Source organism: Motacilla alba, chromosome 2 (assembly GCF_015832195.1).
Source record: "Motacilla alba alba isolate MOTALB_02 chromosome 2, Motacilla_alba_V1.0_pri, whole genome shotgun sequence".
Taxonomy (NCBI): Eukaryota; Metazoa; Chordata; class Aves; order Passeriformes; family Motacillidae; genus Motacilla; species Motacilla alba.
The window spans coordinates 46268783-46292271 of NC_052017.1; the positions used below are offsets into that span (position 1 = coordinate 46268783).

Consider the following 23489-nt stretch of genomic DNA (forward strand, 5'->3'; position numbering starts at 1 on the left):
TGGGCTGAGATACAGACAGTTTAAGACAGAAAGCAAAAAGCAAAAACTGCACACACAAGCAAAAACCAAGGAATTAATTTAGTGCTTCCCATGGGCAGGCAAGAGCTCATCCATCTCTGGGAGAGCAGGGCCCCACCACCCACAGCAGTGACTTGGAAATACAAACACCATCACTCCAAACATCCCTCCCTTCTTCCTCCCTCTCCCCACTTTGTTATACACTGAACATGAAGGCATGGTCTGCAATGTCCTTTTGGTCAGTTTGGGTCACCTGTCCTGGCTGTGTCTCCTCCCCACTTCCCACACACCCCCAACTTCCCAGCCAGGGTGGCAGTATGCCTTGGCCCTGCCAAAACACAGCCCGCAGCCAAAACCAGCACAATGATCCAATATTACTAAAATGTAATGGAAACTGTCTTCAAGTATGGAAGTATTCCAGCTTTGTGCCTTAATTACTTTAAGGCCTGCATGTATTTAAAGCCAAACTTTCTTGTGTTAAACATTGATCAATTCAGATCTTGCAAAGAGAGAAGCAACTTCAGTGAGAGCTAAGAAGCCTCCAACTTGTGTTTTCTGGCTGAGGTTGCAGCAATAAGCATAATGTTAACATGGTGCTCCTATGTGTTAAATGCTGTGTTGTTTAAATAAGAATTCTATCATTTGAAACTGAGAGCAAATTACTGAGATGACAGGAAGTTCATAACATAGGATACCTGATTCCAGAATTCACAGATTTCTTCCTCACAATCATACATATGTTGCATTTTTTACCCCATATTTTTTCATTACTAAATTTTATCACATAAATATCAAACAGATGAAAATAATTATTTGGGTTTCAGAGCAGTTTAAAGAGAAGAACAGCATAATATACCTGGAGATGAAAATTTGCAGTGTCTGGCCATGTACTGAGTAACAGTCACCTCCTCAATAAATGATGAACATTTTTACTAAAGCCCATCTTTGAACCTTTACTTTCAAATATTTCTTCATTCCATCGATCTTTTCACATAGTCCTGCACTGATATTTTGAATAAAAAGGAAGCCAGAAAGAAGTGTGTGATTTTGGTTTAATCATCTGCAGCCCTTCTGTGCATTTTTTTAGTTGAAAGTTTGGCTTCAGTCGTATCTGCTGTGGTAACTGTGTTAAACATCAGTTTAACAGACATAAGAGAAGTGTAATACCTACCAGAAACATGAGCACAATTTCCATCTTTCTCTTTTTTATTTAACCACATAAGTACATGTCAACAGTTGGCATAAACTTCATAAAAATACAGTACCTTTTTGTGCCGAAACACTAGTCACAATGTTTATATAAAGACTTTTTCCTGCTTCCTTGAATTCAATTAACATTTTAAAAAGTGACTTCCCAAAAGCCCTTTTTTTGTGAGTTTCCTTATAGAAATTTTTCCAAAATCTATTCTGTAAAAGTTAAAAAGCTAATGCATTTTCAGCCATTCTCCCTCACCCTCTCAATAAAACAGATTATAAAAAAATAAGATGTTTTATAATACTGATCAGTTGTTATACTACTACTTTATCACAGGTTCCCATTTAATTGACACTGTTACAGGCGTGATGGATGGTGTCCCTATTAACATCCAGGATCACCAGATGCAATTAGGGCTGAAAAGACCAGTCATACCAACAGACTGATGTGAACAAAAAAAAAAAAAACCTAGATGAAACAAATCCAAACCATGAACGACACAGGGCGAAACATCAGACCTTAGCACTCTTATGATGCAGCAGAATCACAATTACTGTGATAGCTCCCAATGGCAATAAACATACAAAAATTCTACCAAGTCAGTTAAACGACTAAAGGGTGTCCTCGCACTGGGTATCTTGGAAAGTGAGCTCTCTATTATCTAATTATAATACTGGTGTGACATCAAGATGACAGAAAAACAGCAGAGCCAGTCTAATAATGCTGGAGCAATTATACCCACACAACTGACTACACCCATAGCACAACTGGGATAAATTTCATTTTTCTTTAATGCTGATGAAAAAGTCCAGTCAGGATCTAATACATGGGGAAAGGAAAAAGGGGCATTAAATTTTGAAAGTAATTTCTTATCAAGTTAGGCGCTGAAGGTCTAGTTAAGGCAGTGAAGGATTTATTTTAGTATCTTTCTAAGGCTATGACAGATTTTTCCTGAATAAAGCATTTTCCCTTAAAAATTTCATGTATATTATGCCAGCTTATTCTGAATGCATAAGAATGCTAAAAACTCTTGGACACTGAGAAGCTAAACTATTGCTTACTGCAAATATTACCCTTATTAGTCATCTTTTTTAATATCAATAGGATTCCAATAACATGCACCAAAAAAATGAAGTTTCAAGTCCACCTATGAACTTTTCCATAGCTACTTTTAGTTCTTTTTGGATCAGTGTTAAATAAAATGTGCAAACATATAATCATTTGCATAGCAAATCTCAAGGGACTGACCCTGAAATAGAAATCCAAACTGTTAGGTTTAAGATATTTCTATAATCAGAATTCACTTAAAATGGTAAAAAATAAAATACACATTTTTCCATTTTAAGTCTAGTAAAAAAGGTATTTCTGATTTAGAATTTTTACAGTTACTAGTTTAAAGATTTGAAAGACTGATGCTTCATTGCATTGAAATATTATTCCTTTGGAATCTTCAAGACTCTGTAATTGCTATTTTCAAATACTGTGATGAAATATGGCCTGGAATCCTTGCTCATAAGGGTACATAAAGGAATTTTTCCTCTATTAGCAGGATCTTCGACATCCCAAATTTCAGGCATACTGCAGCCAGGCCTAAAAAATAGGAATATGAAAAGAGAAATGAAGAAATGCCATAAAATTCTCATGAACCTTCCTTCATAGTGCCCCATGAATACTTGATTGTGCCATCTGTATTTTTTAAGTTTGTCTTTATACTAAACATATTATCAGATTACAAAATCAATAAATATAGTAGTAATTTAAAAATAGTATTGAGAATGTGTAAAATGCATCTGGCTTTTGTGGGTATGTAATTAATAAAGAATTAATTTGGAGGAGGGAGCACATAAAACAACGCAAATTATGCAACACATTATACATCACCAGGGACCCTTAAATCTTCCTATTAAATGGAGGGTGATATACATATTGCTAACATTCCTAAAGAAAATTCAGGAAATAAAACACCTTAAGAAAGTAGTAATTCCTTGCTTTTTATAAAAGATCATAGCCAACATCAATTCTCTGTACAACTGCCTTTCAAAGTTATAATAAGTGTGAATATTCTAATTTTATCAAAGATAATAGAAAAGAAATTGAACAGATACATTTAATTTTAACTAAATGAAAAGAAAATAAAATCAAAAATCCAAACTAATTGTGCTCTGGAGGCCAGAAAGAGAAGCCAAAGGGGGTGAGGGGGGAAATAAAAGCATAGCTCTTTCTGAAGAACATCTTAAATGTGACAAAATTTTTAGTGACTATTTGTGGTCATAACATTTTGGTGCTCCAACTGTCTTTTATTCTGCACCTTTTATTCATACCAGACTTTCATTATACACACACATCTGTTCTTGCCATCAGAGAATAACTGCTTCTTTCCTTTGTAATTACTTCTTTCCTTCAGTGTTTTACAGTGAAGTTTAAAAACTCATACCACACAGCTTTCCAGGTTCACACAAAGAACACAGGGCTGCTAATGAGGATAAAGTAAATTATATCAGTTACTATCTACAGATGCTGGACAAAAATGTATTTTGGACACTTTTAATAAATAAACCACAAATCAACACTCCAAAACTTAATATGAATCTTAGACCACATATTTCAGGGGTGTATCATTCTTGTGAGAAAGAGGGAGATTACTTACTTTTTTCTGCTTACACACAATGACTCTTCAAGGATGTAGTAATTCACTCCTAGTTTTATCAAATCTCTTTTTACTTGACTTGCAGGTTTTCGACTGTACATGGAATACACTACTTTAGTTCTGGCCCTTCAAAAAGAAAAATCTAAGGGTTAGCTGCAATAGAGCATGAAAATGTAAGCTTTATTAGACTGGGGAGGAAGGCTTTTTTATTTCACAAGGTAGCTATGCTAAAGCAAAGTTTACATTAATAGTGCCATTTGCTTAAGTATGATCACATCTTCAGAAATATAACGATTCCAAGAACAAGTTATACAGCCCTTTGATTTTTCTGTAGCAGGAGACAACTGTGAACTGCAAGTGCAAAGATGTCAAAGCAATGCATTCACCACAATACTCAAGGCTAGAAACGACCTTGCTTGGACTAGGGTAATCAGGAGGAATCAATCCTGTGCCAAGTCTCTCCACAAAAGATCTCCATCACTGTGTGTCACTATGGTCACACTGCCCTTGCTGGGACATTTTGAAATGCAGAGCACAAGACCTGGAGTTTGCCTACAGTCATCAAGCAAAATCAGCCCTTGGACACCATGATCCTGTTTTTGAACTAGAAGACCTTTAAGGTTCCTCTAGTCCATATCACATCCAGTAATATCCTCCTCTGAATGTGCAAAGCATGATGCTGTTAAAGCCCATCCATCTTCTGACACTTAATACAGGTATAGCCTGTACCTTATTTTTCCCAAATATGCCCTGTCCCGTGATTTTGTAACTAGGACAGAATATTTCAGTTTAAAGGGACCTACAGTGATCATCCAAGTCCCACTGTCTACCAGTTCGGGGCTGGTTAGTTTAAAAGTTAAAGCCTGTTAACGCCAGGAGAACTAAGGACATAAGGCATGTAAAATAAATCCATGCCCTTTCTCTTTTATCCCTCTCTATCTTGCTGCTTCTTTGTTGTGTTGGATTTCTTTTAATCAGTTTCACCAAATTAACAAAAAAATGATGCTACACTATTAAATTTAGTAAAAGAAATTCAGGACCTTTTCAGATAAATCAATTTCAATTTAGGCAAATATTCTGATTTTGAAAATAACAAGAGTACAAATCTTAGTAACTCCAGCACAAAATTTCAGCTTCAATAATTAACCAATTATAACAAAAAATGACAGCCCATCACAGAAAGCTAATAGAAATAAATACACTGGCTGTACTGGAAAAAAATACTGCATCTGTCTACAATGTCAGGAGTAACTAGAATGAAGAAAGGATATAACTGAACTGATGAAATCCAACTCCTTAACTCAATTCTGATTTTGAAGTTTAAAGCCATATCTGTCCCAAGAGTGTATCCTTTCTGATGAACACAAATCTTCAAGAAATAACGTGTTTTCTTTCTGACTGAAATATCTAAGCCTGTTCTATGAGAGTTTAACTAATTTTACAATGCCACTACTACTGTGTATTACAGACATTACGAGAATCAATAGCAGACACAAATAAAACCTCAACTGCAAAATTTACCTTAATCCTGCATCTTCATAGTGAGGATGATTTACAATAGGACGAAGTGTAGACAATTTAACACTTGCCATTGTAGGCATTGCTCCTGCAAAAACTGCATCTGAAATTCACAATCAAAGGCATTTTTGAAATGAGGAATCAAACAATTAGAGAAGCAATTCAAATATCTGAACAGTAATCCTGTAGAAAAACCATGAAAAGAGTAGGATACTCCTTTTTAAAAGGCCATACTTGACATCAACAGGAAATGCACAAAATCAGTGTTTTAGTTTGGGTTTTTTGTAACCTTGAACTCAATATAAGCAATTAGATAACTAAGCACCTAAGAATGGAGATTTAATTAATACATCTTATTTTACTTGAATGGGTAGAATTACAGACTTATTATAATAACCCTTTCATCAGTCCACTGTGGCTTTAACATATATTCCCTCTAGAAAGGAAACTACCTTGTTTCCAAACAGTTTTCTGACAGATTTTAGGAAAAGGAGGGGTGCAACCACAACACACACAGACATTTTTAATTCTTTCTAGCAAAATGCTGATCATGTACCCACATACAGGACCAGAATCATTTAAGTAAAAACCTATTTTAACTGGACTTGGCAAAGATGCTTTTGTTGAAAATACTCCACCAGTGGTTAGAACCTCCAGAACAGTAGCCAGGAGTCCAACAAAGACAGCTTTCGGTGCTTTTTTCCACTGGACATAGCTTTTATGTGGACAAGTAGACATACCAGAGTTACAGATAGTAGCAACACCTCTGCAGTCATTTGTGACAGGTTCCATGGTTCAACCTCACAATAAATGGGGACATCCTACATTATTAAATAGTTCACCTTGTCTGGTATTGACTTGTATCCACTCTAGAAGTTCTTCCTGTGGCAAATTGCTAAATTCTCCCATGATGTTCCACTGAGTTCGAAGGTTTGCAGATCCCTCTATTGTCATCAATGCTAAAATAGCAAAGACCAATGTTTTGGGCTGGACTTTATAGAAGAGCCATCCAAACAACTGAAATGCAAGAATCAATTAATTCCTAGACAACAATTCTGTAATGTATGCAGAACAATTCATTTTTATTTCTCTATGAGGAATCTAACATATATTGCACTATGAAACATCTCTGCTATTTCTTCTCCACTAAACTTCAGATTATAATTCATAGTATTATAATATAGTTCAGAACTTCCTATTATATACAATATATACTGTATTTCAAAATGCAATTCCTAAGAATTACTCATGTTTAACAAATATTGCACATTACATTTGCAACTCAAAATAAATAAAAAAAGCATTTTAAAATTCACATTAATGTAAACTTTTAAAGTTGTATGTCAAGTCTCAAATATCAAAATCTGCAAGTAAAGATGATTCAATAAAGCTAACTGGACTTTTACAGTGTTTTATATCCTGTTTCCATCCAGAGTTTTGCCTGTAGTGTACAGATTAGAGATTGTACCGCAAACTTTTGAAACATATTAGAAACATAGAAAGACAGACATTGAGGACAGTAAGCTTAATGATGCTTTATATCCCACTCTTTCCTTTCTTAAACTGGGCTTGCATTGTTTCCTAAAGACAATTTGCTGGAGGCTCTAAGCAAATATTCATAAATACGTGAAAAGGGGTAGTTAAAAAAGCAGTACTAAATTTGCTGTGTTGAAGCTTAATTTGAGCAGTAATACTTTACCACATCCATATTTGAACCATTAAATAAGAAAGTATAAACTACTATTTTTTTCCCAATTAGAAAGCTCCAAACATCAAAAACATGAAACCCCTACTAAATAAATACATTTCATTCATAATAATGTTACCAGGTGTTTTTTTAATTAAAGCATGAAACAATAAAAGAAAGTATCTCAGTAGAAGCTCCCACAAGGCTGACTACACCAATAAAGTAGTGTGTGTTATCTTTCTTATAAATTAACCACAAACTACCTCAGACTATTAAAATTCTCCAGCCACCTCTCCAAAAATACAGTATACTCTACTCTCATTCCTAAAGACTCACTAAACACTCTGAGAAGAACAGCAATACTATCCAGGGAAAGTAAATATCCCAAACAGGCCTGACCACTGTGTGGATCCGGAAGGATGAAGTGAAATGAATTCATTTGTAGGCTGCTCTACGTGAGCAAACCTCCTTTTCAGCAACAGCTGCAAAAGTGTCACTTCACTGTCATGTCAGAACTTTGACAGTTCCACAACTTTTAAAATCAAAGAAAATTACATTACTGTCACGCTTTTATAAAGCCTCATTGATGTTCAAAGTCTCTGAATTTAGCACTATTTTGTTTACACAAGGAGCCTTGAATGATGGAATATATATGCAATGCAAAAGAAGCATTTCTTTCATCGGATGCTGCTCCTTTTATGTTTTTTTTTTTAATCAATTCAAGGTTTTGGGTTGGCTTTAGTTTTTTCACTATTTTCCCCAAATTAATACTTTAAGTCTTTCTCCAGCTATTTTATTTTGTTTTTAAAATTTCCACTCAGGATAGCATAATTTCCCCTAACAGAAAGGAGAAATGTGTGGATGCAAATGGTCAAAAGTCTGCACAGCAACAACAGAAGATCTGGGCCTAACCCGAAGTACAAACAATAACTTAAATGACAAAAGTGAATCAATCCCTAATTTAATTACTCCTCCTTGTTCAACCTAAGAGAAGTAAAGGTTCTAATCACAGATTTCTCGTACTTCAAATGCAGCTGTGCAGAAGAAGGGAGTTACTCCCTTTGCAAAGATGCAGCTACTTTATATTTTTATTTCATTAAAAATCCTTTCTTGAAAATGTGTTATGAAGTGAATTACTTTCCAATGAAAATCAACATTAGGTCACTTCTTTTCATCAGAAAGCATTCCAGAGAATGAAAATATTCTTTATTAGAAAAAGAACATTATCATTTTTATTGCCCATCAGCTACCACAAGCTGCTGGTAATGGAAAAATGGAAAGTGCAGGGATTCATGCAAAGGGCTGAAAGAACACAACATACACAATTTCTTTTCCATGTGCAAACAGTAATTTTTAGCCTCAAAACAAATTAGATATACTAACATACCACTGCAGATAAGCTTTCATGGTCTGCTAGATGAAAGGGCTGTTTGACCTCAATTACATTAAGATACCTGCCTATCTTAAATTTGCTTAAATTTTTCTTGCATCTGTAAAACCAAATTGTCACTTATTAACTTATGTTCATTCAAACATCTAAAACACTATCCCAAGGATAAAGTGTACTAAGTGTTAATCAATCATTTTGTCACAAGTCCCATCTTCCTCCATCCAAGAAATTCTGGATCAGTATTGCACATACAATCAGATTTTTCAGCCTCTTCCTCAGCTGCCAGTAGGATAGAAAAAGCTCATTAAAAAACACTTCATATTTTCCTGGCCCTACAAAAACAAGCAAACCAACCAAAACAAGAACAAAAAGAGAAAAGTTTTCTTATTGTTTGCTAAAGTCTTAGAAGTGATCTGCTCAATGGTGGTTCAACAGCCTTATGGGCCAGTGTTTGTCTACCATGCTGAAGCCAGTCCTTTATTGCTTGGAAGATTGTCAGCCTCTCTCTACTAAAGCAAGCACACACCTGTCAGACCAGAAAAAAAATCCAGCTTGTCTTCTATGAGTATCAATCAACACCAACCTGGGGAACAGCTGGACAGGCAAAAGAACCTTCACTAATAACAAGACAAGGAAATCAATTTTATTTTCCCTTATGCTGTTCACCTGAAGTTGGATTCACTTGAACACTTCTCACAGGCCCAAGCCAGGGCCAGGATATTCCCAAACTGTATTATGCAGCACTGCTGGTCATTTATCCCTTTCTGCACAAAATAAATGTCTGACCTGCAGCAATCTAAAGCCCTTCCCTAGCAGTCATGACCTGTTTCTTTCAAGCCAACTATGCCTCCATGATGCTGTAATGAAGGAAGGGAAAGTCACTGGACCAGAGTCACCTGATCCAATGGGGCAGCTCCCAGAACAGGTTATCATCTGCAACTGCAGCTCCCTGAGAAGCTTACTCTCACTCTACAATAGGAAACAGCAGAACAATCAAAGGGCCAAAATGCAGCTGGAAGCAGCAGATAAAAATATATTGACAAAATATCGTCCTCCCTTCCACTATTTACACACTTATGATGCATGGCATCCTCAAAGATCCAACATGCAACAATTATGAAAAGCACCAGGATTCACTAACTGGCCTGATGACCTCAGCAGCAGTACTAAACACCAACAACAATCCAGGAAAAATTACTGAAATGCTATTACTCTGGTGCTTAAAAAAAAAAAAAGTCACCATGCAGCTAAAAAAAATCAGCACAGATTTTACTGTGGCTCAAATTACAAAAATACTTTTAGTCCTGGACTAACAGGGTAGAAAAGCCCATCAAGAAATTCACAGGTAAAAAAGAACTAAGAACAAATCAAGTTTCGACAGCATTAATCTAAATCATAATTGTTATCCAGAAATTGGATGTTAAAAGAACATTTTTTCATTTTGTTCCTCTGACTTTTGAAAAGCAACTTCATTTCAAATTACTCAGAAACACCTTATTAAAGTTCACTTAGAAAAATAACCAGTGCAACTGCTATTGCTTGAATAACCAGACCACCTAAGAGGGTGCCTGCATTTCAAGAACAACTAAGAGCTTCAAATGAAACATTTGTGAATCTTCCAGGATAGCAAGCATGTAGAGGAAATTCCTAATATTATATTAGGAAGTATTCCTTCCAATCCTCAATTATAAGGTGGCTAAAGAAGGAGGTTTTGATAATATCTAAGCATTTTTTATTTTAAGTGTAGAGATTAATTTGATTTTGGCAAACACAAGGCACTTTCACCTATGCCAAGTACATCAGGCATCAAGAAAGGGATGAGCACATTTAAGCAGACTGATACTGTGTAATCTGTCCAGTGTTATAAAGAACTACCTTCTCTAAAGATCATTTAGGAAGCAGTTCAGTTTTCTGGGAAACAATTATTTGTTCACTGGCCTAACATGAGATAGCTTTCTCCTCTTTGCATAAATCTGTCTCATTCACTCATCTTCCAGTTGTCCGACAAGGGTATCAGCTGTTACACAGACAGGAATTGCCTTCACCATAGCACCCTAATTCCCTTTTAGACAATTTCTACGAAACCGCAGTGCAGGGTGACAGGAAGCTCTGAAGATCCAGCCCTGCTGCTTTGAGCATGGTCACCCAGAGCCAAATGCCCCTGGTCCATGTCCAGACAGCTTCTGAATACCTCCAAGGATGGACACTCCACCATGTCCCTGGGCAATCTGTGCCAAGGCTTTTCACCCTCCCAGTGAAAAAGTTTCCCCATGTTCAGAGGGAACTGCCCACGTTTCAGTGTGTGCCCATCGCCTCTGGTCCTGTCACTGGGCACCACATGAAAGACCCTGCTACTCCTCCCAGCTTTGCACCATCAGCAAACTTGCTGAGGGTACACTCTGCCCCACCATTCAGTCCATTAACAAAGACACTGAGCAGCCTTGGACCCAGCACTGGCCCCTCAGGTTACTGGCCTTCGACCAGACTCGGCACCACCAATTTCGGGGCCCAGCTGTTCAGACATTTTTCAATCTACCTTTCCTGCCTGCTTTCCAGACAAAGGACTACTTACCCTACTTTTGCTGCATATTCAAAGCTTCTAAAATAGCTATTTAAATAGAGATTTAATCATGTTCACTTCTCAGAAACAAAGATAATGAAACATGGAAAGCCTATTCTAAGACCTTTTATATCTGAAGGAAATCTAGTAACATTTGATGTTACAGATTATTGAAAGTAGTACAATTAAGTCTGAGTTAGGCATGTGAGTTTCGATTTTTATGACTGAAATGTTTTCAACATGCAAGACATCAAACAAGACTTCTAGAAAGAATTAATAGGCAAGAAATATGCAAGGCAATAAGCTCTGAAGAGCTGTGAAAACACAGTGTAAACAAAGACAAACACCGGATAAAATTAATAGTCAATAAAAACTTGCAGTGGCATAGAGGTGTGCAAACACAGTAAAATCTAAGATATGTCCCCCTGTGCTCAAGCTTGATACACAGCATATTAACTCACATAATAATGCAGTTGGACAAGTTGCATAAAGCAAGCCTTTTGCTTTATTTGGGAAGAGGGAAGAATGGAACCATTTTTGACAGGCAATATAATCTGGTTTATTTTTATCTGGTACCCTCAGATTCAGCAATTACACACAGAGAAATCTACTTTAGGACAAATATCTGTGTAATACTCTAAGTACTGAGATAGCTACAGGATAAAAGAGACCTTACCTGTTTTGAACACACCAAGGAAGCCATAATACACAGATGTGGTGTTAAAAACAGCTTTAGTCTCATGATTAAAATTGCCAGGACACTGTATGCCAACAGCTGCAATGCATGGAATACCAGCTGGAAAGAAAACAAGAAACCACAAGACACAGAAGCAAATTTTCATACTTTTCATTTCTGCTTTAAACACATAACTTCATTTTCAGTATAGCTTAAATGACGAGCTTGTCTGAAAGAGTCCAAGTCAAAGTAAAGATATTCATATTTCAGATGGTGATAATGACTTTCTGTTATCTTTTATCCAAAGTGCACGTAGTATGCTGATGAATGGAATAACAGGAAGGAGAAACATTATCAATAAAAGAAAAAGGAGCTAGAGAAACAGCTGGCTATTTAAAAAATCCTTAGCCATTAACAGGCTTAACTTAGACAACAGAATATGTAAAACTCCTTGTATAACCTCTTTATAGAAGTTAAGAGACCCTGCTTTTTAGTGCCAAGTACACAAGTATGGAGTAAGAGAAGAAAATAAGATCATTCTTGATAATCACACAATCAGAGGCAGCTTGCTTTAGTATTCTAAAAAGCATCAGATGTGTTACTCATTACTCCTAACATTAATCTATGTTACTCGTCAAAGTGCTGTGCTAAATAGAGGCATCTTCGCAATCAGTGCTTTTATCTGATTGATTATCATAGAATCATTTAGGTTTGAAAAAGCCTCTAAGGTCAAGTCCACTCATTAATCTAACACTGCCAAGTCCACTGCTAAACCATGACCACAGTGCCACATGTACATGCCTTCAGGGATGGTGACTCAAGCCTTCCCTGGGCAGCCTATCTCACTGCTTGATAACTCTTTTGGGTATTTTTCCTAATATCCAATCTAAACCTCCTCTAAGGCAACTTGAGGTTAAACCGTGACAGACATCTAGCAACTCTCTGGACCACCTGATCCCAGTGTTTCACCACTCCCATTGTAGTAAGATTTCTTCCCTATAGCTTGCCTAAATCTACCCAATTCCAGTTCTAAGGCATTATCCCTTGTCCTAATGGAAAAGGCCTGCTAAAAAGTTGTCCTTATCTTTCTTATAGGCCCCCTTTAAGCAATGAAAGGCCCCATTAAAGTCTCCCTGCAGCACTCTTTTCCAGGCTGAATAACCCCAACTCTCTCAGCCTGTCCTCACAGGAGAGGTGTTCTATCCCTCTGTTTTTGTGGACCTCCTCTGCATCTGCTCTAACAGGTCCCCGTTCTTCCTGTGCCGCGGGCTCCAGAGGGGGACACGCTACATTGCTTTGCACAGTTTTACTAAAACGAACCATGTGTACTACAACATTCATTATGGCCTATCTCAAAATACAATTTGAACATTACACGTCATGCGGAACCCCAGTAAAGGAACCAATCTGCTTCTCAGTCTCCATGTGGAAAACAGAAGGTCCAGCCTAGCTTCAGTGTCTTTTGGAACAGCTACAGTAAAAGCTCAAGATTCCTCTCTTGCACAATCACCTCCATTAGCCAGTATTTCAGAGTTATTCTGGTGACATACCAGACCCAACTTAAGATGGGGGAAATAATGATGCAAATACTTAGATGCAAATAAACCACGTGTATCAGCATCAGGCCATTGCAACCTGCATTTCAATACAGAGTATTTGCATTAACCATAGCAATAAAATTGTGCACAAAAAAAATCTTACCTCACCATGGTTAAAACGTTCTTCTCTGAAAAAAAAAACCAACCCAAAACCCATCATTATTTATGTACTACGGAAGAAATGGTTTTATTTTAAAATCATCTCTAATGGCATTAGACAATGCAACTAATCCGGTAAGCATGAATCAAGTGTCAGAATTTTTCCCCCCCCTCTGTGCAAGTTTTGAAATAAATTGCAAATCATAACTATCTTCCTCAATCCCTGTATCTATTTGGAAATCTTGAGTATTGATTTTAGCAGGTTTTTTTTTTAATTACTTCCATGAGATGAAACTCTGGTATCTTTATAACCTGGAAGAAATTAATGGGGAAAAAAGAATTTGCATTCACTATTTATAGTAAAAAAGCAGAAAAAGCACATAAATACTGCTTTAGGAACAGAACAGAAAAAGAAATCATTAAATATAAAATCTGGACATAAATGGGTTAAGATGTCTAAAACATGTTTAGCAGATAATCTTCGTTTTAGTTATAATATAAAAATACCATTTGCAATACATCCATTCAGTTACTGAACTGCACTGTAACTAACCTTTCAAAAAGGACTTACATAATGTAGAATTCTGAATTTTGTAGCATATAGCAAATCAAATGAACTTCCAGCACAGAATTCAGTTTTACATTAAAAAAGAAGAAAATACTTACTTTTCATATCGGCCTGTGTGAGATAAGGACCACAGAATATATTTAATTGCCTGAAGAAAACAAGAGACAACAAAAAGTATAAACATAGTTTCAAAACATTTTGAAGCATTTTCAACATTTGCTAAATTAAACTACACCTGGGTAATCTCTTTTTGAGATAATGCTAAGATAAAAGACAAGCAATGTTTTAGTCAGAACTTCTTTTAGAGGATGTTTAATTAGCCAGGCAGTTAGCAGTTATCCCATCTGTTCCTGTGCAAACTGTAAGTTGTTTTTACACAAATTATACATAATCAAATTTACAAAAACAGTTATAAACTCTAGTTTTAGTATTCATCAGCTAAATAACAGAAATTTCTTCTGACTCAGGACTGGACCTTTGCAAAAATCTTTGTAATGAGAATACAGAATTTTAAATACGTGTTCTTGAAAACCTGTGTTTTTCTGACTGTATTGGGTTTACATGTCAAGGTTTCAGTAGGAGGAGCATTGCAGGGATGGCTTCTGTGGGAAGAGATCAGAGGCTGCCCCCGTGTTAGAGAGAGCCAGTTCTAGACAGCTTCAAACCAGACCTACCACTGGGCAAAGTTGAACTCATCAGCAACACTGGTGGGGCCCCTACTGATAACATGTTTACAAAAAGGTAACTCTGCAGCATGCTTCAGAGAGAGCAGTAAGAAAACTGAGAGTGAAAGGAGACTCAAGTCACCGAGGTCAATGAAGGAGGCAGGAGGAGATGCTCCATGAGAACCATAAGATTGCAGCTTTTGGAGAACACCACAGTGACGCAAGTTTTTTGGTTTTCTTTTTCCCCTGGAGGGCAATGAAGGATTATGGTGGAGCAGACAGAAATTCACCTGAGGCAGGCCTACTAGAGCAGGTGTGAATGCCTTGAAGGATGCTGCAACCCACAGCGAACCCACAAAGGAAACAGCTCCTGGCAGGAACTGCAGCTTGTGAACAAGAGCCCATAAAGGAGCAGGTTTTCTGGCAGGAGCTGCAACCTGTGGGGGACTCATGCTGGAGCAGTCTGTTTCTGAAGAACTGTACCCCATGGAAAGGACTTATGCCAACCCCATTCTTAAAAAAAACTGCAGCCTACGGACGGGACCTATTGAGCCTGGGGATGAGGACAAGATGGTTTTAGTTTTAGGTTTGCTTCTTGCATTTTATTCTTAATTCACAAAAAATTTAATTTGATCTTCCTCAATTCAAGTCTGTTTCGCTCATGACAGTGAATCAGAGAGTGAGGCCCCCGTACTTATCTTGACCCATGAGATTTTTCTACTCTTCTTTCCCCATCATAGTGAGGGTAAGGAATGGCAGCATGGCTTGGCAGGCACCTGGCAGTCAGCAAAGGTTAACCTACCACAGCAATTTCTTCCCATATCAAATAAATAAATAAATAAATAAATAAATAAATAAATAAAAATCCCTTCAAAAAAAACATGAAATGTAAGTTCAAGGAAAAGGTGACTCAGTAAATCAATCGCTTACCCTTTTGATGATTACCCCAAAAACCACCAGAACAACTGGTAATAGGAGAGTCTTTGTGTATCTTACTGGAGTCTAAAATGGAAATCAAGTTCATTAATTGCTTTCCTTCATCTGTAATTATTTCAATTGCCATTTTAAAGAAATTAATATAATGACATCTTTCTGCAGAAAAATGTAAATGTAAACTCCACCCAGCAATCATACTAAAGACATAATACTCGGGTCATCAGTAAATTATTTCCAGTTCTTTGGCAAGCCATCCAAAGATGAGAAACAGATTGTATCTCATCTGAATTTGAGTACTATAGGTTGACTAATCTATAAACATTCTAAATGCATATCTAGGCAGTGATAAATTAAAAGAAGTCTATTCATGCCACAACATGAAGCTTCAATGCAGTTCTGTTGTCTAAACCTACCAGGTAAGGCCCTTGCAGATCTCAGTACATTTTCCATATACTCTAAACCAGGTAATGAGAGCCCCATAAAATCTTGTTTGCAGAACTCTAACCTTTCATTTATTCCTGAGGAAAGACTTCTGTCATTTAAGCAAGCATATTTTTAGATCTAAAATCAAAACACAGCTTCAGTTTAAGTTCACTTAAATGCAATAAACACAATTAAATTTAGCTTTAGTTCATTAATGTCTCTTTTCAAGTATGTATTTGAACTTACGATGGCTGTAGGAGGTGTGGTTCTCAAATGTTTTAAGTTATAAATAAAGATAAAGCAAGAAGTTCCCTCTTCCAAAATCACATACTTTGACCAAATTACCTCTTTTTCCATGAAGTCAAACTCAGCAGCACAGGTATACATTAACGTATCAAAATCCTTGTAGCCAATAAATTTAGATTTCAATATGTTTCCTATATGAGCCTGGCAGAACATACAGGAAAGAAATATCAAATTGGAGTAAACTGTTTTCCACAACAAAGTAGTATAAATATGAGAAATTATATTGTACTGAGAAATATTTTTAATTAGAACAAAAGTTTATATCGCTTACATTATTGTTACAAGAGCACCAAAAATCTACTTCCAGTGTATTAAACAGCATCTTTGAGTCTAACACAGATTGTACGGTGTTAAATAAAAAGCAGAAAACAGCAAAAAAGTGATTGTATTCAACAAGAGTATATTTTTGCATAGTCATATTTTAAGATGTGACCTTTGTATCTTTTACCCCTTGATACAAACCTGTAGACAGGTTTTTAAGAACAGAATAAAGGGGGTGAAACACAGCAAAGGCTGTAAATGTTACAACAGCATCTCAAAACTATCCTGAAAATTAGTTTCAGAGAAGAGTGAATTGACAAACTGAGTAAATAAAGGTGCAGGTAGAAGATACCCAAGACAAACAAAGCCATATAAATCCACATTTAAAAACAAACACATAGAGAATTCACTAAGACAAAAGTAAAGATATTTGTGTTTTCGCAAATTTTGGTAAGTGATAATACATAATGAAAGAGAAAGCAAATATACAGTCTCTCTCCCACTTCCATAAAACAAATTCTGGAAATTCAGGAAAGTGTATCAGTAAGATGTCAAAATCAAATATTCGGTATGACAAAATAAATCTGTGAAAGATACCAACCAGATACTCTGATAATAGAACTTACATCATCAGCTATTCCAAACACAAGAGAAGTCAGGTATTTCAAGGTGACTGTCCCAAATAGCCAGGCACATCCTTCAATGACCTTAAAAAATATATTTAGAATGAAATGGATGTCTTTAACGTCTACACATTTTTTTCTTTTTTAAAAAACTTCTTACATTTAGCTACTACTTATAAACTCTGCTATGTACAGCCGATTTACACTACAGCTGTACCATTGCATACAATATTGCAGCAGAGGGGGTAGAAAAGTTGAAACAGGGTAGTCTCACTGTCTGTTCCATCTGTTTTGCACATATCAGTGTGCAGAGATTGTTTTTGGACAAGAGCTGCTCCATGTTACCAGGTTGTGCTAGCCTGGCAATTCAAATCTTTGGAGGAGCTTGCTGATTTACAGCACTGTCTCAAGATGATCTGAGGTTAGAAGTTGATGGAAATATAAACAAAGTATGTCCAGTTACTACTTTTAGTTATGTGTAAAGTTTATTCCTGTACTAAGAACGTTAAATTCTTGGCAGTGTAGCTGAATCTAGCAAATTCTTTATAAAAGTGGATCAACTGAATAGGACAACCTGTCCCAGTATCTTGTATTTGGGACTCACAGTAGATGCTTTCAGAGAGAATGCAACAAAAAACTGATCTTTGCCCTAATGTAACCAGGGTTTTTATGTGACGATGGGCTGCATTCAGTCATCTCATTTAATGGCTGCTAAGAAACCTAAATACCTAGGAGGTATCCTAATCCTTTACTGAATGCCTCTGGGTATTTTTCTTCCACAGCAACTTTCTTATTCCTTATAAGCTTATTGCTGCTACCATAAGGGGCACTAAAAAACCTATAATTATATTCTACTTTTCTTCACAGGCTTTGTTGTATTTACCTTTATTTTACAAGACATAGAATTCTAATGTATTTTAAAATCTCAGCTATTTGCTAAATCTACATTAATAATTATCTTCATACTCAATGTCAATTGATTTTGGGGGAAGGAATTAGAGTTTTTAATTTTTTTTTTTAGGTAAGATACATCGACTGAGACTCCATGCAATATTTACAATGTTACATATGAATTTACAAAATTAAAAAAAAGAAATTCTGCTTTTTCTACAGGTCCTTCTCTGTGATTTCTATCAAGTATTCTCGTTTTTGATGCCTGCTCAGTAATGAATTGGTGTGTTCAAAGAACTCTGTGTAAGAATACTGAGATTTCTCTGCTGAAGGGTAGCACCAAATTTAGGATCAATTATTTTATATACGTTTTTAGGGTGGTGGTGGTCTTTTGAAAACTCACCATTTAACCCCACCCTTTGTTTCTGACCTTTTAACGTTCATACCTTATCTCATGGAGTTTAGTTTCTTTTATAGCTCCAGTTAGACAGCTTCTTCAAAAAATTCCTGAAATTTATGTACATTACATTCACCCACACACCCTTATCTACATCCTTCAGAGGAGTCAAACACTTGCAAGGCACGACTTCCTTCGACAAAGGCTGCACTGGGTATCTCTCATTATGCTGCACGTGTATACAGCTTAACACCTCCCTCACCATACAAGTTTTTATTCTTTTACAAAACCCAGATTTATTAGTTTGCTGTTCCACAAGTGCCTTGGATCTCCATTTCAGAAAACTGACATGAAATTTGCCTACACTCTGACTTTCCCTGGTACTACAGCCAGGCATGTAGCCACGCACTGAAGTTTCCTATAACTATTTTAATTCCTTCCTATTCTAATTCCTTTATAATAACTGTATGAATTTTATCCAGTTTTGCTAACAGCTTACCCTTCATTTAATAAGAATGCCTGTCTTAAGTCCGGCATAGTCTTGGTAGGGTCCCATTTCAGGTGTTTTACATGTTAACATTATGTCTTAAGCAGCATGTCAATTCTCAAGTTTTCTACAGTGTTACATTATATTCATAATAGTTTTGGGAGTGTTCTCCCTGACATGACTTCTACTACCCTCCAACCTCACCGACACATTCTACAGTCATTCTACAGTGTTTTACTCTGACTTGCTTCCCTAGGCAATTTTAAGATGTTTGCTGTTGTCATAAAAATATCCTTAAAAATTATATAGATATCCACATTTTAGTGAATATCAAATGCAGTACCCTTATCTCCATTTCTGCAAGCACTGTTAGCCTTTTACTCGCCTTTTCTAAATTGACCTTTAAAAGGGTTTCCATACAGATCTTAGGTTTTGTAAACATGTAAAGTTGTCAATGTGAAATTAAATCTGTTACCATTTAAAGGCTATTTCAGCTTTCTGATATAAATGTGTGTTTATGATCTCTTTATTTCTTTAGGAATTTAACACTAATTGCTGGGAACACTAACAATTTATTAAAGACAGCAGTGCAGCTATATTCCTTGATTTTCAATTATTAGAAACAAAACCAGAAGATGTTTCTGTATTTGACAAACAAAAAAAAGTCATAGTTTTTCTCTGAAATTCAAAATATTCTAAATTCCTTACCCATACATAGACTTCTCTTCTGCGCCTTTTCAAGACTTTTGGACTCCATTCAAGAATTCCCTATTAAAAAATTTAATGCATATTTTCAGGTAACATAATAACAACAAACTATTCTAGTACCGTGAATGAGAGGTTTTTCTTTTTGGTAAGCTTATCATATCATATATTTAGTTATTAAAAAATCTTCCATAATTAATACAACCTGAGATACGAATATATTTAGTATGATTTCACCCTGCACTGGCAAAACTTGCCAACATAAAAACTCTTACTGCAGTTCAAGTACAATTATGGAAGACTACTTTTCTCCTGAACGAGTAAGGAGATTCTGTATTATTCCGTTCAAAGCTTCTTTAAATCAAAACAATGGGAAACTGAGTTCTGTCTGCTTCTGTGAATGACAAGAGACTGAAGCAAGAAATAAATTACTGGCAGCATTAACACAAACAATTTTCAAGTAAGGTAACAGAGCACAGAAGGCAGTAGGAGTCACTCCTTTCTGTTTCACAGTATGTTCATTTAATGACACAAGAAAGACCCATTTTAGGCTAATTTGATGAACAGTGTAATTAAAAGCTTCCAGAAATCCAGTCCATATGTGAAACTGAGGCAAATACAAGTATGCAAATAACAAAAACCAAATACTTTTATCAAAGCAGAAAATAGGCGAGGAACTCAACAGACTGAGAACTCAACTCAACCTGTACTTAATATATAATTACAAAAGCTGCTATAAGAAACTAGAATAGATTCTTAACAAGCAAACTATACTACAGCAAATAATGCAGCCAAGGCAGTCTACTACTAGCATAAGTGAGAAATTGCCACACTCTTGCTGATTGACAAAATATAAACAGACAAAAAGAATCCAAAATTAAGACGATTTGCAGCAAGCTACATAGGATCTGTTCACAACACTTTCTCTCCTATTTCTTATGTACATAAATCCTTTATCAGGAACTATACAAAACTGAAAGAGGTTGTGGGGTTTTTTCCTATTTAAAGAAAAATTAGGATAATGAATAGTGAGATGATGAATCTTCAGTGAGTAATTTCACTAACACAGCAGTATGATGCAGCAGTTTCAAACAGTCTTAAACCACTGTTATATACGGCTTAGTCATTTGTTCTGCACTGGAGGATTTACTATCAATAAGAAGCATTTAAATGATGTTCCTCCTCGCTCATGCTTCTTGCTTTACAGTCACTCTGGTCAAAATTACATACATACATGGTAAATTTTATACTTTTATAAAAAGAAGAGAACTGTAAAAGTAGAAGAGCTGAGTCTTAAATGAGTTTCTCTTACAAAGAGGTTTTGGCGTAAATCCATGATTTCTTGAATTAGTATTTACCCTTTCACCAGATATCTTTATAGTCTAATCCTGTTTCTCATGTGAAAGGTTCCTCATCTGTCTGGTAGTGCAGCAGTTGCACATTTTACACCAATACATACACAATAGTACAGCACTGCAGTCTCAGCACAGCATATGATTCTTCTTAAGCAACTTACCGAGATAACTACTAAAGATGCAGCATAATATGATGTCAGTAACATTGAGTTACCAAACATCAGAATAAAACACACCAGAAGAGATACCTGAAAGAAGAAAATAAAAATGATTCCATTTAAAATAGAAAATGTAAGGATTACCTAATGTGTTAACAGCTTTAAATTTAAAAACACCTACTTTACAGTAAAGTGCAATCCTGATACACTTGCAGATTTGTTCTGAAAACACTGATTGTAAGGACCTAATGGCAGGAGGCAGCCAAGTGCAGATGACTGTTTTAATTTATTTATTAAAAGTATGTAGGAACAAATCCTGGTCTTAGGATAAATTTATGTAATACAATAGATAAATTTCTGAAGTTATTTCTAACATATTCACTTTTTTTCTAAACTACTGTATGAGTTCTCTCCAACCTGTTTGCTACCTTTTAGAATTATGGACAAACACAAAAATTAATAGAATGTTTGATGTCTTCTTTCTTTCTAACTGACGAACATTTATTTAAAATACCATTATCATCAAAGTCAAGGAGGCAGAACTCTGACTGTTTGATGATATGCACCTGAAGGCGCATAATCAAGGCTGAAATACAACTTTTATCCACCATCCTGATCTACTGTGCTCTTTTTTAACAGAAAGCAATCTGAATTACATTTTCCAACTTGGAGGGCAAAAATCAATAAGCAAGCTCTGTCTTCTTTTATACACAGGAATAAGGAAAAATAACACAATAATTTGCAGAATTTTCTACTCCCCTCTTCACACAGTTAAGACTTTCATTTTCCACAGAAGGAGGAGGGTAGGAGGGAGGCAAAAATTGAAAACATCACGAAACAGACTGGCAGTTTACCCAGACTCAATAAGCTGTCTCTATAACATAACATGACTGTTTATCTATGTGAAAATAGCCTATTTATGGCACTTCAGCACCTAATTTATGATACAGCTATTGACATAAGCCAGAAAGCTTAAATATGTCATCCTGCTTCTGTCAAAAACTACCAAACAAATCTGCTTATTTTGTCCTGGATTTACATGAGAAATGAATCGCATAGAACTTACCATTGCTTTTAATTTATCATTTACAGTATTTTAAAAAAATGTTTTAAAACATAGGAAATATAATTTAGTTTCTTTTATGGGGAAATATTCTCTTTTCACCCACTGAGTTAGCATAGCACAATTTTAGCAAAAAAAATATTTTTAAACACTATCACATTGCTTAAAAAAACTTACCTACATCTTCCTTCGTATTTAAAACTGTAATCTCACTTCAAAAAGCAAAATTTGACCATTATCTCAACTTTAAAAATTAAAATCAGGTATTATGCAGAAACTTGCACATCTTTTACTTATCATTTCCTTTCTTTCTTGACTTTTTCACAGTTTTTAAAAAAAACTGGTTTTCAGCTTAACAGTTTATTTTCTTGTCCTCCTTTCTAAGTATCTCCCCAAATAGTTAAACCACAAGTTCTTTGCATGGTCAAGACTACAATAGTTTTCAAAACCCAATTTTAGCTCCAATCCAGACCCCTCCCTCCCTTATCACTGCATGTTTTCAACCTTTGTGCAACTAAGGAAAACACTTCAGACAAATGGTCTCTTTTCATGCTTTGATCTGTTTGAGGGGACTTAAGGTTTATTTAAAAAAGCATTACCATATGTGCAGATAGTATCTTCTGCAATTTGCTGGAGTCAATATAACCCATAATACACACCGCAAATAATGAAGCTATCTAAAATCAAAAGTGAAAAGGAAGTTAAAACAATTTGCACTGGTGTACTCCCTCATAAAAAGAATTATTCAAACAATCATTAACTTTTATTGCTACTTTTTGCTAAGTACTTAGGCGTTTCATAATTATTTCTTTCAAAAATTCTGTTGTGGTGCTCTAAATAAGAATTATCAAATACAGTTGAATATTTAAGAAATAAGTATTCAACTTTATAAAAATCCAAGTCACCAAAACACAGCACCAACACATTACCTTTCACCTTTAAATTTAAAACAAAATTAAAAAAAAACCCAAACACCAAAAAACCCAAACCAAACAAAAAAGAAAAAAAAACCACAAACCCAAATAAACCAAACCAAACAAAAATGGAAAAAAAACCCCAACAAACAAAAAACCCCAAACCAACCAAAACCCCCAAAATAATTACTTATTAATTTTAAGTTTTCAGCAAAGTATGGAAACATGCACAATTTGCTGCTGAGGAAAATAAGGCTTGTTGTCTTATGGATCAGAGAGCCTCTTAAAAGTCATACGGGAAATTAACGAAATTATGAAATGAACCTGAATTTTCAAATTTCAGGCTCAG

The 23489-nt window shown here is 35.6% G+C and overlaps 1 protein-coding gene across 1 annotated transcript in view; it reads right to left on the reverse strand.

The window, feature by feature from the left end:
* Positions 1–1206: 1206 nt before the first annotated feature.
* The window catches only part of DPY19L1 (dpy-19 like C-mannosyltransferase 1), a 44881-nt gene continuing 22598 nt past the window's right edge, over positions 1207–23489 (reverse strand). Inside the window, exons 11-23 of the mRNA XM_038128042.1 lie at positions 22826–22903; positions 21167–21253; positions 19654–19713; positions 17174–17254; positions 16326–16427; positions 15552–15623; positions 14055–14104; positions 13393–13417; positions 11692–11811; positions 6221–6395; positions 5382–5481; positions 3861–3986; positions 1207–2803 (exon numbers count right to left, since the gene is read on the reverse strand). Of these exons, the coding sequence (XP_037983970.1) occupies positions 2647–2803; positions 3861–3986; positions 5382–5481; positions 6221–6395; positions 11692–11811; positions 13393–13417; positions 14055–14104; positions 15552–15623; positions 16326–16427; positions 17174–17254; positions 19654–19713; positions 21167–21253; positions 22826–22903 (1233 nt within the window). The 3' untranslated portion in view covers positions 1207–2646. The remainder of the gene's footprint in view (positions 2804–3860; positions 3987–5381; positions 5482–6220; positions 6396–11691; positions 11812–13392; positions 13418–14054; positions 14105–15551; positions 15624–16325; positions 16428–17173; positions 17255–19653; positions 19714–21166; positions 21254–22825; positions 22904–23489) is intronic.